This window comes from Malaya genurostris, chromosome 3 (assembly GCF_030247185.1).
Source record: "Malaya genurostris strain Urasoe2022 chromosome 3, Malgen_1.1, whole genome shotgun sequence".
In the NCBI taxonomy this organism is placed as follows: Eukaryota; Metazoa; Arthropoda; class Insecta; order Diptera; family Culicidae; genus Malaya; species Malaya genurostris.
Genome location: NC_080572.1, coordinates 193540587 through 193557519, shown reverse-complemented (window position 1 = coordinate 193557519; position 16933 = coordinate 193540587). Strand labels below are relative to the sequence as shown.

Genomic DNA, 16933 nt, shown 5'->3' with positions numbered 1-16933 from the left:
CATGTGAAATCTCCACACAAAACATCTCTTTGCGCGCCAAATTTTTTTCAATGATCTAGTATTCTTCCCTTCAACGGCCAAGCACTTATGCAACTCGTTGCGCGCCAAACAACAATCGTAGATCGAGCAATTTGGCAACTTTTTCAACGGAAAATACCATTGTCCATACAAAACAACTTTATGGATTTTTCCCACTTTTCCAGTAAGTTTTCCTAATTTTTTTGATGTACGAACCCGGTGGGAGTAAAATCAGAATCATGTAAATCCGTCCATCCGTTCTTACGTGATGCGATTACAAAGAATGATCTCTGCATTATATATATATATATATATATATATATATATATATATATATATATATATATATATATATATATATATATATATATATATATATATATATATATATATATATATATATATATATATATATATATATATATATATATATATATATATATATATATATATATATATATATATATATATATATATATAGATATAAGAAAGGCATCATTGCACCACTAGGTGGATTAAAACTGGTTTTATACGTAATCCATCGTCAGCGGCTCAGTACAGGTCAGGCACGCACAATTCTAAAGCCTAAACATTTCCCTTACACTAGATGTTTTCCTGCATTACCTTTGGTACATTTCTGGGTTCTTGAAAATTGAATCGCTTATCACAGCTTATAGCATTAAATATAAATGACACTATTCGTTTTATTTAGTTGAAGTTAATGCATTTGTTTTTAGTAGAGAAGTACTTACTCCTTAGGTTAAGAGACCCTTCATAAACATAGTAGACTTTCCGTGTCGCAAGAGGGGGGTTTCATAAAAGACTACAATTTTTTACGAGGAAGAGGGGATTTTTTTAAAGTTCATGTATTTTATTCGAAATTCGAAATTCAAACAACTCAGCAGGAGTTTATTTTAAGCTTCGGCCGATATGAGACCTTTATCAGCTTAGCTTTACTAAAAAAACGGCTTCGGAAAAGGTGAATTATTGTAATATCGAAAGTAAATGTTTGCGAAAAATATATCAGCAACGGCAGATTAACCGTAACAAATACATCATTGAGGCTACAGTTGCTTGTTCATTTGAAACACATATTTTGTGCCTAGTCATGTTTTAGAGCTGTGTCTATCACAAGGCATAGGGTGGCGTATCTTTTTCCAAAAAATCATCTTTTCTGTAAGTTTTTCATTCATTTGTCTTCTCCAATACATGTTTACACTCAGTCATTGCAAAAACTGACATATTTTGTTTTCTATCGTTCATCCGGTAAAGACACAATGACATGAGGAATTTTGAATACCGTGTTGGCTTGTGTATCTTGAAAAAATAAAAATGTTTGACAACATTTCAAGATAAACAGATTCACACGGTCTTAAAATTCTTAAACGGTAATAAAAGCCTTATTTTTACTACAAGACTTCACCGCGAAATAATATTGGTGGCACTATCTAAATTGAGTAGATGAATTCAATAACCTTCTCTGAATTCCCAACAGAATAGAAAAATCTTCTTTCAAAATTACCATTTTGCCAAAATTACCAATACAAATGATCCGTTCGCTATATGGCGTGCTGACTAACTTTGTTGAAAAACAAAGTTTTACAAACTATTTTTTGTTTGTAATATTTCCGATAACATAAAGTGCCCCTAAATCCAATTGCAATTTTGATTTTATACCGGGTTATCGTTTTTTGCTCAATTTCATATTTAATCCGGTCTCTCGGACGATGTCCGACCAGCATTCAAAACCGCATCCCATTGTAAAGTGCGATAAATCAATTGGTTTCATTGCTTTGATCATGAAAATACTTGCCTTTACTTTTCGCGAATCTCACGGTATCTAATTTATTGACAAAACAATTTTTTCATCGAACTTTTGACAGAGGTTCTGCCTGGAGGCCCACGGTAACCCCGGTCGGTTCCCTCCCGTCCCCAACACCAACGCTGGCCGGCAACGTAACTCCTGTCACAAAAACATCGCTGGCTGCCACCCCACAACCAGTCCAGCACATTGGCAGTGGCCACAATCAGGCCGCCAAACCGTTCCCTGCTGCTGCGGCCGTTTCGCCTGTACCAGTATCAGGAATCAGGAATCAGAACAAATTGGCTCAAATGGCACGTTCCCCTTGATATTTGTAGATTTGTGCCTTGCCATCAATTTGTTTTGCCATCATTTTCCCGATATATAAGAGGGAAGGATTGAAAGGAAATGGTAAGGGTTGGACTAGGAGGATGGGAAAAATTGACGACACAAAAACACATAAAAGCAGAAGTAAATTCTGCACCCCTAAGGGATGCTGAACAATCTGCTGAGGATCACATTTAGTGGAAGCAGAAGGAAATTCTGAACCTCTACGAGGTCCCGAACAGTCTGCTGTTAATAAAACCTTCAACCCCCGAGAGGATTTAGAGATCTTACAAAAGCGACACCATTCTGCACTCCCGGAAGAATGCAGAACGACTCGCAGTATGTACGAGCAGAAGTAAATGCGGTACCCCCCAGAGGATGCCAAACAATCTGCCAAACCCTATTTAAGGTGAATACAGAAGGGATTCATTCACTCCAGGAAGAACGATGAACCCTTCTGACTATAGCTCCTTACCACATTGGGTGAGAAACGAGAGAATATCCTTCAATTTTAGCTCCGCATACACAGACTCAACCATGTATGGAGAACCAAAAACCCGGATACGTAGCTGCGTCAATGCGGGACAGTTACGTATCAGATGATATGAAGTACCATAATCGCATTCACACAAATCACACGAATAATACTCAGCACGTTGAACAGTAGCCATGTGATAATTGAGTTTGCAATGTCCAGTCAGAGCTCTGACCAGAATACTTCAATGATACTTGGAGAAATGCAGTAGACACTTTGACATTTTCAGATTTAAAGCTGGTAGAAATGCTTTTGTCTGAGCGCAAGTTTGCAAGCTGCGCCAGTAGCTGGCATGTTTGGATGCAGCCCAAGAACGAATCTTGTGCTTTATCCAACTAGTTGAAAGTGGTAAAGCTGGTTCAGGACCAACGAAATCATTCGTTGCACCAGCTCTAGCCAACTCATCAGCCCATTCATTTCCAGTAATACCAGAATGGCCGGGTACCCATATGAAGTAAACAGCATTTGAAATGCTGAGGTCTTCAATTTGAGTTCGACATGCGATCACTAGATTCGACCGTGAGTCATTCGAACTGAGTGCTTTTAAGGCTGCCTGACTGTCGGAACAAAAATAAATACGTTTACCACAGATCCTCTGCTGAAGTGCCGATTGTACTCCACACAGAATTGCGTAGATTTCTGCTTGGAACACAGTACAGTATCTACCAAGTGAATGAGACTGCTCCAGCCTATTTCACGACAGTAGATACCAGCACCAGCACGACCATTCAACAGAGAACCGTCCGTAAAACAAACTATGTGTTCATCAAGTTGTCGTTCCAGACAACCAGACAATCATTCCTAACGAAGAGGATAGCTCACATTGAATGTTTTAAAAGGAAAACTGCATGTGAGAGTTAGGTCACTAGGAGCGAGTAAATACTCATCCCACGGAACCATTTGAGACCACAAGCGAGTGTGACTGGTAGCATATTCTAATGGGTTACTGTTCCAAAGCCCTGTAACCTTAAGACGGTATGCACAAGATAATGCTTCTTGTTTTAGGAACACATGTAGTGGTTTAATGCACAGTAGCGCCTCTAGAGCAGCAGTAGGAGTTGTCGTGAATGCTCCTGTCATCGCCATTAGGACCATCCTTTGGATATGATTTAGCTTTGACTGAACTGTCGCGACTTCTCGTCTCTGCCACCATACAAGACATCCATATGCTAAAATTGGTCTAACGATAGTTGTGTAGATCCAATGAATATATCTGGGTTTGAGTCCCCATGATTTTCCAAAAGCTCGTCTGCATTGGCCGAAAGCCATGCAAGCTCTTTTAATCCTGAAATCAATGTGAGCAGACCAATTCAGTTTTGAGTCAAGAATAACCCCGACGTATTTAACTTGATCGACCACAGTAACCTCTGAGCCGAAGAACTGTAACGGACGAGCTCCTGTGCTTATCCTACGATGAGTGAAAAGCACCATTGATGTTTTGCAAGGATTTACAGATAATCCAACCTGACAACACCATTGTTCAACAGATCGCAGAGCTTGCTGCATTAAATCAAAGAGAGTGTTAATGCTTATACCGGTCATCAATATATGATAATCGTCGGCAAAACCATAAGTCGGAAATCCAAGGTTATTAAGTTTCCTTAACAAACTATCAGCGACTAGGTTCCATAAAAGCGGGGATAGTACACCACCTTGAGGACACCCACAGACACTCAGCTTTCTAATCTCTGGCCTGCCGAAGCGATGATCAAAGAAGTTGATTGCTAAGCATTGCGTGTATCCAGTAAGGGAAAAACCCAAGATATTCCGTTCACGACTGCATTGTTTAACCTCCTGCAGCCATTCAGCCATCGGCACGGAAATACATCTTGACTTAGGAGTTCCTATTTTTGTGGCCTTTTACGACATGGAATAGGAAACCAGTGGATCAATTCTTGGTAAAAAATAATTCCGCCGGATGCCACACGGCTTACCTGTTTGGTGGACTTATACCACCGGTACAGGTGGACCGTAGCGTTATTCTTAGCAGTTGGGAAACCGCTACCGACACTACACGGCTATCTAGGCTGCTCAGAGAGGGAAGTTAACATTGATGGTCAACTTCCATGGATGGCCTAAAAGTAAAGTGCGATAAATCAATTGGTTTCATTACTTTGATCATGAAAATATTTGCCTTTACTTTTCGCGAATCTCACGGTATCTAATTTATTGACAAAACAATTTTTTCATCGAACTTTTGACAGAGGTTCTGCCTGGAGGCCCACGGTAACCCCGGTCGGTTCCCTCCCGTCCCCAACACCAACGCTGGCCGGCAACGTAACTCCTGTCACAAAAACATCGCTGGCTGCCACCCCACAACCAGTCCAGCACATTGGCAGTGGCCACAATCAGGCCGCCAAACCGTTCCCTGCTGCTGCGGCCGTTTCGCCTGTACCAGTAAGTCTAGATAAAAAACATTTTCCACGATCGATCGAATATCTAATGAGAACCTAATTGCAGCCACAGCTACAGCAACAACATCAACAACAACAACAACAACAACAGCAGCAGGTCAACGGCGGTGAAGGACCAATCAAGAGCATCGTAAACAAGCAATACAACACTCCGGTTGCCATGTACAGTGACGAAACCATTGCAGAAACCCTCTCCTCCCAGGCTGAGGTCCTTGCTGGTGGTGTTTTGGGGTAAATAGAAAAACAGTTAAAACAGAAGCCAGGCTGTTCAAAGTGATTAAGCAATGTTCTTTCGTTTTAGTGTCAACTTCAAGAAAAATGAACGGGTTTATTCGCCAGCCAACTCCGAGGTTTACAAGCTTTTGCACGAGCAGGGCAACGAACCAGAGCCAGGTAATGAGGACCTGTTATCCCACTACTATACTCTAGCCTTTATGTTGAAGCTATTAAACGGTGGTGGAAACATTTTTGCGTCCGATCAGCTGATCAATTAAATTAGTTATAGTTCTTTCATCCTTACATTGACGTTGTTTTGATCTCGAAAATCATGATTCATGAGCTAAGAATTTTCATTTAAGTACACTTTTGGTAGACCTTCATAACAAGAAAAAAAAACACTGCTCGTTGGCATATCTTATAAAATCACCCGATAATCTTTCGCTTGTGCTGCTATGACAGCTTCAGGAATCTATTTATAAGCAACACCTCAAACACATCCTCTCCTTTCTACCCTTCCTGACAACTTCATTCATTACTCGCTGCCTGATTCTGTAACATTCATCATCAATCTCGGCTAGTGCTCGTGTGAATGAAAATTAAGTTTGGCTTTTGGTCAAGTAACTAATCCTTTTCTCATTCGTCCAACGGCTGTTCTAGTTTGCGTAGTGGACTCGGGGATACTAACTTATATATGAAAATTGGAACATTTTAACTGTCCACTAGTCTGTCCATCAGTCTGAATGCATCAGAACTATCTACACGGTGTTTGGTTAACATTTAAATTCGTTCATGGACCTCAGTAGACCGCAAGCTGATTCACGTTGATTTATTCGAGTATGAGAAGTGAGCATTCAAAATGCTACATAAAACCATCGAATCATAGCAGGAAAATGTCTTTTCAAATTAATGTCATATGGTTTCGTTGATGCAATGATGAGCCCACTAAAATTACTAAGCGATTCGAATTTTTTAAAATTTAAAAAGTTTTTAGAATTCGATCAATCCACGGAGGTTTAAAATTTCAAAATGTAACGTACTTGGAAGTTATTAAACTACTTTAAAAAATAGATGTGTGTATGTAAAAATTTTCAAACAAACCGTTCTAACGTTTTAACGACTTATTACCTCCAATCGCGTGAGACACCTAAGTTTTATAGCATAGAAAAAAACTTAGGTAAACTTATTCATTCAAAAATTGTTGAACAATTCTCGGAATCGTAAATATCTTGAAAATTAAACAAACATCAAAATTTTGCTATCCCGGTAGGAATTCTTAGAACTGTAAGCATACTTGCAAAATCTCGGGTAATTAAGTAATCTCAGGAGTCTAAAAAATGTATTTCATAAAGTCTGCATTTTTATATATTCCTGTAATTATTGACATTCACAGTTTTTAAATGGCTTTGAAAACGTCCCTATCGAAGAATCAATATTCTGATAAATGTCCACAACAGCATATGCATATTGATATGTTATATAATTTATATACTGTTCACGAATGATTTGAAATTTCTCTACAGCGTTTGAATCGGAGAAATATCGAAAAAAAATTAAATCTATCGAAATTTAAGAAATGATATTTGCGTGAGAAAAGCAAATAGCCCATAAATTTTGAAAACCTGAAAAATTCCATGAGTTACATGAATGTTGATAAGCTAAAAAATTGTAGGAATTGAGGCGTTTTGAAAAAATAAAAAGATTCAAGTTTCAAGGAATTTATAACATTAGAGATATTTTCGAAACTTTGGAAATGCTTAGTATATAAAGATTTAGAAAAATTTGGAAACCATCAAAATTTTTAAATATGTTGATATGTTCTGGTATCTTTGAAATTCAAGAAGAAGTGGAAACTAAAGAAGTTTTAAAAAATTGAATAAATTTGTAGGTCATGGGATTTATTAGTAATAAAAATATGTTCTTTAGGAATTGGTGGAATTTGAAGATTTCAACGAATTTATGAGGTTTAAAGCAAGGGAGCTTTTGAATGTTATACATTTTGAGGAATTCAGAATGTTTGAGAAATTTATAGAATTGTAGATATTCAAGCAATTTGAGGAACTTTTGGAATTTAAATAGTTGAAGGAAATTAAGAAAATAAAAAAATTAGACGAAATGAAGGAATTTGACGAATTGAAGGAATTTAAGAAATTTAAAGAATTAAAAGAACGTAAGGAACTTAAGGAATTTAAAAAATTGAAGGAATTTAAGGAATTTAAGGAGTTTAGGGTATTTAAGGAATTTAAGGAATTTAAGGAATTTAAGGAATTTAAGGAATTTAAGGAATTTAAGGAATTTAAGGAATTTAAGGAATTTAAGGAATTTAAGGAATTTAAGGAATTTAAGGAATTTAAGGAATTTAAGGAATTTAAGGAATTTAAGGAATTTAAGGAATTTAAGGAATTTAAGGAATTTAAGGAATTTAAGGAATTTAAGGAATTTAAGGAATTTAAGGAATTTAAGGAATTTAAGGAATTTAAGGAATTTAAGGAATTTAAGGAATTTAAGGAATTTAAGGAATTTAAGGAATTTAAGGAATTTAAGGAATTTAAGGAATTTAAGGAATTTAAGGAATTTAAGGAATTTAAGGAATTTAAGGAATTTAAGGAATTTAAGGAATTTAAGGAATTTAAGGAATTTAAGGAATTTCGGGAATTTCAGGAATTTAAGGAATTTAAGGAATTTAAGGAATTTAAGGAATTTAAGGAATTTAAGGAATTTAAGGAATTTAGGGAATTTAAGGAATTTAAGGAATTTAAGGAAATTAAGGAATTTAAGGAATTTAAGGAATTTAAGGAATTTAAGGAATTTAAGGAATTTAAGGAATTTAAGGAATTTAAGGAATTTAAGGAATTTAGGGATTTAAGGAATTTAAGGAATTTAAGGAATTTAAGGAATTTAAGGAATTTAAGGAATTTAAGGAATTTAAGGAATTTAAGGAATTTAAGGAATTTAAGAAATTTTAAGAATTTAAGGAATTTAAGGAATTTAAGGAATTTTAAGAATTTAAGGAATTTAAGGAATTTAAGGAATTTAAGGAATTTAAGGAATTTAAGGAATTTAAGGAATTTAAGGAATTTAAGGAATTTAAGGAATTTAAGGAATTTAAGGAATTTAAGGAATTTAAGGAATTTAAGGAATTTAAGGAATTTAAGGAATTTAAGGAATTTAAGGAATTTAAGGAATTTAAGGAATTTAAGGAATTTAAGGAATTTAAGGAATTTAAGGAATTTAAGGAATTTAAGGAATTTAAGTAATTTAAGGAATTTAAGGAATTTAAGGAATTTAAGGAATTTAAGGAATTTAAGGAATTTAAGGAATTTAAGGAATTTAAGGAATTTAAGGAATTTAAGGAATTTAAGGAATTTAAGGAATTTAAGGAATTTAAGGAATTTAAGGAATTTAAGGAATTTAAGGAATTTAAGGAATTTAAGGAATTTAAGGAATTTAAGGAATATAAGGAATTTAAGGAATTTAAAGAATTTAAGGAATTTAAAGAATTTAAGGAATTTAAGGATCAGAATTTTCAGGCATTTTAATAGTTTCTGGAATAGAAAAGATTTCATGAGTTTTCGGAATTCTAAAAAATTAATAATTTTCTGCAAATTTCTGTAATCTTTAGAATTTTAGGAATTAGCTGAGTTTTTCAAGTTTTCTTAAGTTTAAAAGCAGGAAATTTAGAGAATTGAAAAAGAAAAATAAGGATTAAACAAATCTATGCACTCTAAGAAATTTTAGTGAATTCAAAATCTGTTGTATTTCTTTTAAGTTCTGAAATTCAGAAAATTCAACAAATATTAAGACTTTTAGAAGAAATGTGGTAAATTTAGGCAATATAAGAAAATTCATATAATGTAGTAAATTTCGGAATTCAAGAATTTGTTAACTCCAAAATTTTAAATTTGGAAAACAAAATTAAAATTTTCAGATATTTATAACGTTGTTAAATTAAAAAAATGTTTTACATTTAAAATTTGCTAGCACTTTCGGTATCAGGAGAATATTTGAACAAATTTAAGTTAGAAACTTTTTAAAAATAACCCATTTGACATAATATGAATTCGAAAACTTTAGAAACTTTTGACAGTTTGATGAATAAATATTGCAATTCTAAAGATTATGAAAATTGGGCAATTGCTTTTTAAAATATTGAATATATATATATATAAGGAATTGAACAAATTGGAGCATTTCGAAGACCTCAAGAAATTTAGAAAATTCACGCACGTCTCGTTTTGGGGATTGGAGGTGTTTTACGAATTTTTAGAACATATTGATTTTATAAGATTTGAAAAACTTTGAATTTTACAATTTCGTCATGGTTTCACTTATTTTATAATAGTAATACTTTTGGTTATTTAAACAGGTTTTGAGTCGTTTGGAAAACTTAAAAATTTGAGCTTTGAGAATGTAAGGAATGTTAAGAAGCTCTGGAATTTCCAAAGGCTTTAAATAATATGAAAATTTTCAAAACCCATTTTGGTATTATTTTTGTGAGTTTCCAGAATATTGAAGATATGCGAAGTTTTAAGAACTCTTAGCTATTTTTGCCTTTCTCTTATAGAAAGGTTATGTCCATACAAAATTTTTGAAAATCATTTGGATCCGACTTCCGGTTCCGGAATTATGGGGTAAAATGTGCAAAAAATTGTGAAAATAAGTGCACTAACTTTTCTCAGAGATGACTGAACCGATTTTCACAAACTTAGATGCAAATAAAAGGTCTTCAGATCCCATAAAAAATTCCTGAATATTATTTGGATCCGACTTTCGGTTCGGGAGTTATGGGGTAAAATGTGCAAAAAAAAGAAAATATGTATTCTAACTTTTCTCATAGATGGCGCGACCGATTTTCACAAACTTAGGTTCAAATGAAAGGTCCCATACGTAATTCCTGAATTTCATGCGGATCCGACTTCCGGATCCGGAAATATAGGGTAAAGTGGGTTAAAAATTGTATACCATCACTGAAAATGGGGAAATTGCGAGGTTGGGAATCGAACCCATGCAGGTTGAGTGAAAGGCATCGACTTACCCATCAGGCTATGCCTGTTCCCGCACACAACAATTAATATGAGTTTGGATAAGTCAAAAGTTGTTGAAATTTGGTCATCTATTCAATCATATGTTTCTTTTGCGTCTAATATGATCAGAGAATGTGTAGGAATAATTCAAATATTGCAACTTTTATTGCATTTTGTGAATTTTTCATGAGATAACTTTTTTTAAGAAGAATCACTGTGGCACGATTAATGTGAACAACTGAAGAAATCTTGTGAGCCTTACATAACTTTAAAATTTAAAAATCAGAAAAAATGTTACCGTCAAAAATACCTATTTTTGTTATTTTCTTATTAATTCCCTGCATTCCAGATTTTTTTCAATGGAGAAATTCAATGCTGAAATTTTGGAAATAATATTCATATATTAATTTGATGATCTTCAAAATTTTTATTGAAAGATTTATTTCGAAAGACATTTTTAAGTTTTGAAGATGTTTTGATTTTTTAATCTAGGATTAATTGAATAAATCAATGGTTGAATCAGCTAAAATTGCCTTCCTTGAACTTACACGATCACCTTGGCTGTACGGTCACTCACTAAAAATCAATTATAATTGCCTGCTAAACTAATATGGAAAATGTCCAAAACACGAATACTAATCTCTTCAGTCGATTCACCAACCTCACCATCATCAGTCAACCAGCAGCAAAAGCAACAAGTTCCCCAGCAGCCAATCCAACAGCATTATCAACAACAACAACAACAACAACAAATACAACAACAACAACAACAACAGCAACATCAGCAAACCAACAGCGTCACGAAGCACGTTGCTGCTCCGGTTGATAAGCCTCCAGTGGTCACAAATGGTCTTCCGGCTGGTCAAAACATTTGTCACTCGTGTGAGCGTCTTATTGTGTAAGTGTGATTCGACAAATGTCACGAGTTTAATTTTTTGCTTGATGCTGGTAAAAACCACCAAAATCAGACGACCGAGGAACGAATGAATGCCGAGAATGGATGCGATTTTCTCTTTCAGCTACTCAGACTCGACTAACCCACAAATCAACCAAACAATAAAATCAAAATGCCGTTGCAGATTTGCCAAACATCTTGCATTACGCCACCGAAAAATCAATTTATCAAGAGATTTTACTTTAATTGCAGCCTAGTTGTAAATAATGATTCCCCATGTGTTCTTTTCTCTTTGTCGCCGTTGCCGTGCGGTTTCTGTGTACTGTAAATATGAACTATTTTTACCGAAACAAAAACAATTGAATTTTCGCTCCGTGACTACCTTCTTTTGTGAATCTGCAGTAAGCGTCTACTCAAACAAAACTAATTATTCAATTCACAAACTGGAATCAGCATCTTCACATTTCTATGCAACGCAAAGTCACGCGATCGGTGGTTACGCAACTGCCGGGCGACTTCCGGTGGGACCGTTGAACAAACCGAGATCACCGATTCCACCCCAAATGCATCAGCAGCCACCATCCGTTCCACCGCATGGACCAGCGTCGGATTCGTCCCCGGTCCCGGTTGCTCCACTGGCTCAGCGACCAGCCCCGCAGACCCTGCCGAGAGCAGGCATCCCGCCCAGGATTCATCAAGAGTAAGATTATCCTTAATCCGTTTTGCAAGTCCTGAACTTTTACTAGGCTGAGATTGATGTCTTCTGGCCTACCGAAATCACACAGAGAGAGAGGAGCTCATTCTTGTATTATACGTTTTTTTTTGTTTTCGTTCATCAACGACCAGCTGACCTTTGGTTTGGTTCTGGCATGCTTGTGTGCAAGTGTTAACTGAATGAGTGCGACAAATCTGTTCCTATATTTTGATGGTTATTTCCAGACTATGACCACCGAAACAAAAAGAAAAAAAACGCATGACTTTAATGTTTTCTGTTTTTATTTTTCCGATTCCAAATTGATTGTTGTGTTGAATTTGGTTTTCTTTTTGTGTCATACAAAATTGTACATCATTCAAACGGAACAAATTCAACGTACAACATCAATCGAACATCGATCACCACAAACAAAAAACATCCACTCGACTCCCACAAACCACCCTTCCACACGATCAACCACAGTGGCGTGTTCGTGCGTATCAAGGACAAAAACCTCCACGCTGATTGCTTCAAGTGCGCCACCTGTGGATCATCACTTAAAAATCAGGGATATTTCAATCTCAACAACAAACTGTACTGCGACATCCACGCCCGACTGGCGGCCATGCAGAGCCCACCGCCCGGCACCAACGGAATGGTTCCGGTTGCCATCACCAAACCGTACGTATATTACCGTAATTGTCTCATTTTCCGACTCCAGCAATGACCATTTTCCGGCACAGGACGGATGCAAATGTACTCTGTTACAATCTTTTATTTCGAACGCATGCTTTACTGTTGCTTCTCCCGCTATCCTTTTCTCTCTTTCTTTTTTCTTTTCTTCTTTTCTTTCGTTCTTTACTGCTTTACTGCGAACCGTATCCGGTCGGTTAGCGCGTCCAGCCTATTACAGAAAACCGTTCTAGCAAACGAGGAGATTACAAATGCTCCGTAGTGGAGAAGTAGGCTGAGCAAAATACTTAATTGACAGTTAACCAAAGAGAAAAAAACGAAATTATAGTGTTAAGTGATAGTTTCTAAGATTCGAAAACATACAAAGGCGTTGAGAACGATTCAAGTTGTTTAAATTAGTGATTTAACAGACAAGTATTACGGGCAAATGTGATGTACCAGTTTTCGTTAGAGGTGTATTTAGCTGTTCTTACGTTAGCAATGTTGGTTGAAAAATCCGGATGAAACACGACAGTAAGTTTGACTTCACGGTATCGTTTTCGATTCATCCCATTGTTACTAGAAAACTTCGCCGATCATGGATTCATTTTGTGTACTTGTCAAAGATCAATTTCGTTTTCACTTGTTTGCCATCAAAATTTTTCAAATGGATGTGCATATTTGTGTCGTTTATTGATCATACCACGAAATGATCTGATGGCTTTCCAGGGTGTGCTCTGTCAGAACCGCAGCTTACCTGTATGCACTAATCAGTACAACTGGCAACACTGATATCTAGCAATCTAATTGACTAGTTCAACGAGAAATTGCGACTTTTTTACTTACTTCTTCATAATCAAAAAGGTCAATTTGCATCATCAGATCATTTTGATACTAGCCTTACTTTTGAGAAGGGCTTAAAGAATCAATCTGTCGAAATTTTCAAAAACAAGTATCTCAAAAAAAATATTTTTTGAAAATAGAACTCTAGGCATTTTATTTTTTGAAAATAGTAGAACTCTGAGGCACTCTAGCTCAAAATGAAGGAATAATGAAGCAAAACGTTATACAGGGTGCTCCATCTTTTATGTCGGTATGTTTGAATAACTTTGAGAAAAAACAACCGATTTCTTTAAATGATATATTTTCATTCAGGTTCCTTACAATTTTTTTGGACTAGTTTTTGAAAACTCTTTTTGCTCGAGTGTTAAATCGTCGATCTCAACACGAATGCTTGCCTTGAGCTCGTCAATAGTTTGAGGCTGGTTAACGTGAACCTTGTTTTTCAAATAACCACTCAAAAAGAAATCCGGGGGAGTCAGATGGTGCCTTTTTCCCGCGATATTTTCTCCGATATGCACATTGAGTGCTCACAATGGAACGACCTATTTTCGATTAAAAGTGTCACTATTTCAGCGCGTTGTTGCGGTGTGAAGCGATCCATGGCAAAAACTGTACTGAACTGACGTTTCCAAAACATATCTGATGCAATTTGTCGGAAAATTATTCAGCGTTTACAAAATGCAATGATTTTCTACTCATCTTTCTGAAATTTTGCAAAATTACAATTATAAATGACACTAATCGAATATTTTGCTAAATCCTACTAACACTTGCCAAGATACCAGAGGGATTATTTAAAATTAACTTTGAAATCTAACGTTAGCTCAATGGAACAGTTGAATATTAGATAATCTCTTCGATCTGTTGCATCGCTGTTACAGAATTATTGATAATTTTTTAACATTACAACAAGCAAATTGATTGCTTCTGTAAATCGATTCTTCCCTGTGAAATCGTAGTATGAGTCTACAAGTTCTTCTTAGTTCCTAGAGTTTGAAGTTTTGCCAATATCTACAAACTCTTTTAGCAGTAACCTCTCCGGTTTTAAAAGCACTGCTCGCATTGACGCGAAATGTTAGTTTATATAATAGATTTAATAAAATTTATAGGAATATAAATTCCAGGGGCGGTTTTCCATTAAATTTTTCGAATAATTCGTTGAAAGCGCCAATTTTTATTTTCGCTCTGAAAACATGCGAGTGCCGAACCGATTGCTTACTACTTTTTGACACTCCTTTTGTTCAACTAACAGATTTCGAGTTACAACATGTAGTGGAAGATATTTGCAAATTACATTATTAAAACCCAGTCTTCAGCCAAGTCGTTCTTTACTTTAGTGAATATTAAATAGGTTGCCATACTTAAAACGGATGATAAGTTTCATCTAAATCAGAGTATGTTAAGTGTGATTAGCATTATTCTGATGCCAATTTGTTTTACGAGAAATTGAATCTAAAGCATTTTTTGTGCGATTTCGTGTCCAGTATCTAATAAAATTCGTTAGATTTTATCTTCTTTACTTAGAATGTCAAAATTTAAGGGCATAGTGTCAAAATTTGAGTGTCATTTGAGGGCGTAAGTGACTTACTTACTTACTTACTTACTTACTTACTTACTTACTTACTACTCTTAACATTCTCATGAAAATATATTTCATACTTTTATGAAATAATTTCGGATACTAATTTTGACACCAATTGATTCAGATTGATTCGAGTAGTTCACAAAAGCATGCTTCAGTTTTTATGTCACACAGTCAGCATCATTTTTCCAATCTAGTGCTTGACATTTGCGTTGCCTATCTAAAAAAAAAAATTTTTTTTTTGAGATAACACTAAATTTCGACGTTTAATGCAATTTTAAGATTTTTCCCATCATGAAAAAGTTTCGATTTCGGAAATTTCATGTACTCCCTCCTATAGTTCTTTTTCAAGATCGAAAATTTTCAACCTTTAACCGCTGGGCAGCACCCATGTCCGATTTAGCTCAAATTTTGCATGTGGACTTTTTTCGAGGTGATTAAACTTTTGAACGATAGCGCTTTACGAAATTAGAGATGATCCCATAATATTGGTAAATATTAGAGCGGTAAATAACAACGTGTTTTGTCGGTTACGTCACTTATACGGAACCAAAAGTTACAGCTATTTGGTCTTCGTACTTGATCAATGGTACGATAATAGCTTTCAAACGAGTCTAAGTTTGTTATCTTCGAAAAGTGCACACACATACACACACAGACATTTTTCGATCTCGGTGAACTGAGTCGAATGGTATATAACTCTATGGGTCTCCGATGCTCCGTTCAAAAGTCGGGTTTTGCAGCAATTCTAATACCTTTCTATAGAGAAAGGCAAAAAGGAATCTGCAAGCACTCGTGAATTGTAGGCGAAACTCAAGGGTTTATAAGTGTTACAAATCATTAGACTGGTATGCGATGTCTTTTTATAACGGACTTGCACTCACTTATCGGGAAATACTGCAAGTAATTACTTGGTTGGTACTCTAATAAAGTTAACAAGTTGGGAATTCCGTTCTGAAGATTATGATATAATAATAAAATAAAAAAGAAAATAAAAAATAAATCAAGTCTTTCTGAAAAATTTCAAAAGTACGATTGTAGTTCTACAAAACGGAAGTGAACATTATCATTGTTCACTTGTCTTTATTTCAATTCCAATCACGATTTGAAGACTGTTAAATAATTCGGTGAAATGTCCCTTTCGACGAAAAGACGTTCGGAAAAATTACCTTTTCGGCGAAATGGCTTCCGGTGGAACTACCCTGATTCCGAAATGGCTTTCAGCGGAATTACCCTGATACCGTCAAGGCTTTGCTTGCACATAAAATATCAAAATGCTCATGCTGTCCTTGGTACTCGATCTTCTGTTACAACATACTTCGATTTTCACCGCGCAGAACCATTGCATGGGTAGTGTTACTATCCAAGTGAAACTAGGAATTCTTGCTGTTCCGGTTCGAATCTATCGAAAACTTATAGGGTTCAGCCTATAAAAATATATCAGAATGCATTAAACATGTGTTTGATCAACTGTAAAAATGTGTCACTTTTGACACTTGAATATATCGGTCTCAGACGATATAAATTTACAAAATTGTTCTAGCTCTGTAGATTTGCTGTTCTAGAACTGCTCAAAGAAATCAGTATCGCAAAAGATTGTTCTGCTGAGGATAGATACAAGAATACTGTTCTAGTAATCCCTTATTCCAGTACAATTACTAAGTTAAAGTAATTTTAACACTAAGCTATAAGATTATAAGATAATCCAACACATTGTTTGTTTTTAACATGGAACAAATTGCATCAGAATCAATTTGATTATTCTAGCCTTTAATATGAACCAAAGTCATTTAACCTTGAAAGCTTACTTTTTTCCTATAAAATGAATCGATTGTTTCCGTTGACCATTCCTATAACTCAATAATGTAAGGCAAATTATTATTCATAATCAGCTTATTAGCACCGATGGCAA

General features: G+C 35.3%; 1 protein-coding gene across 18 annotated transcripts in view; it reads left to right on the top strand.

Moving 5' to 3' along the window:
* The window catches only part of LOC131436088 (PDZ and LIM domain protein Zasp), a 211029-nt gene that overhangs the window by 157493 nt on the left and 36603 nt on the right, over positions 1-16933 (top strand). For 13 of the 18 annotated variants that reach the window (XM_058604559.1, XM_058604557.1, XM_058604558.1 and 10 more), the window contains 5 exons: positions 1902-2094; positions 5142-5326; positions 5397-5488; positions 11633-11930; positions 12408-12605. In XM_058604559.1, the coding sequence (XP_058460542.1) occupies positions 1902-2094; positions 5142-5326; positions 5397-5488; positions 11633-11930; positions 12408-12605 (966 nt within the window). Of the gene's footprint in view, positions 1-1901; positions 2095-5141; positions 5327-5396; positions 5489-10983; positions 11234-11632; positions 11931-12407; positions 12606-16933 lie in introns of all 18 variants that reach the window. The other 5 variants (XM_058604573.1, XM_058604567.1, XM_058604565.1 and 2 more) reach the window with 4 other exon arrangements.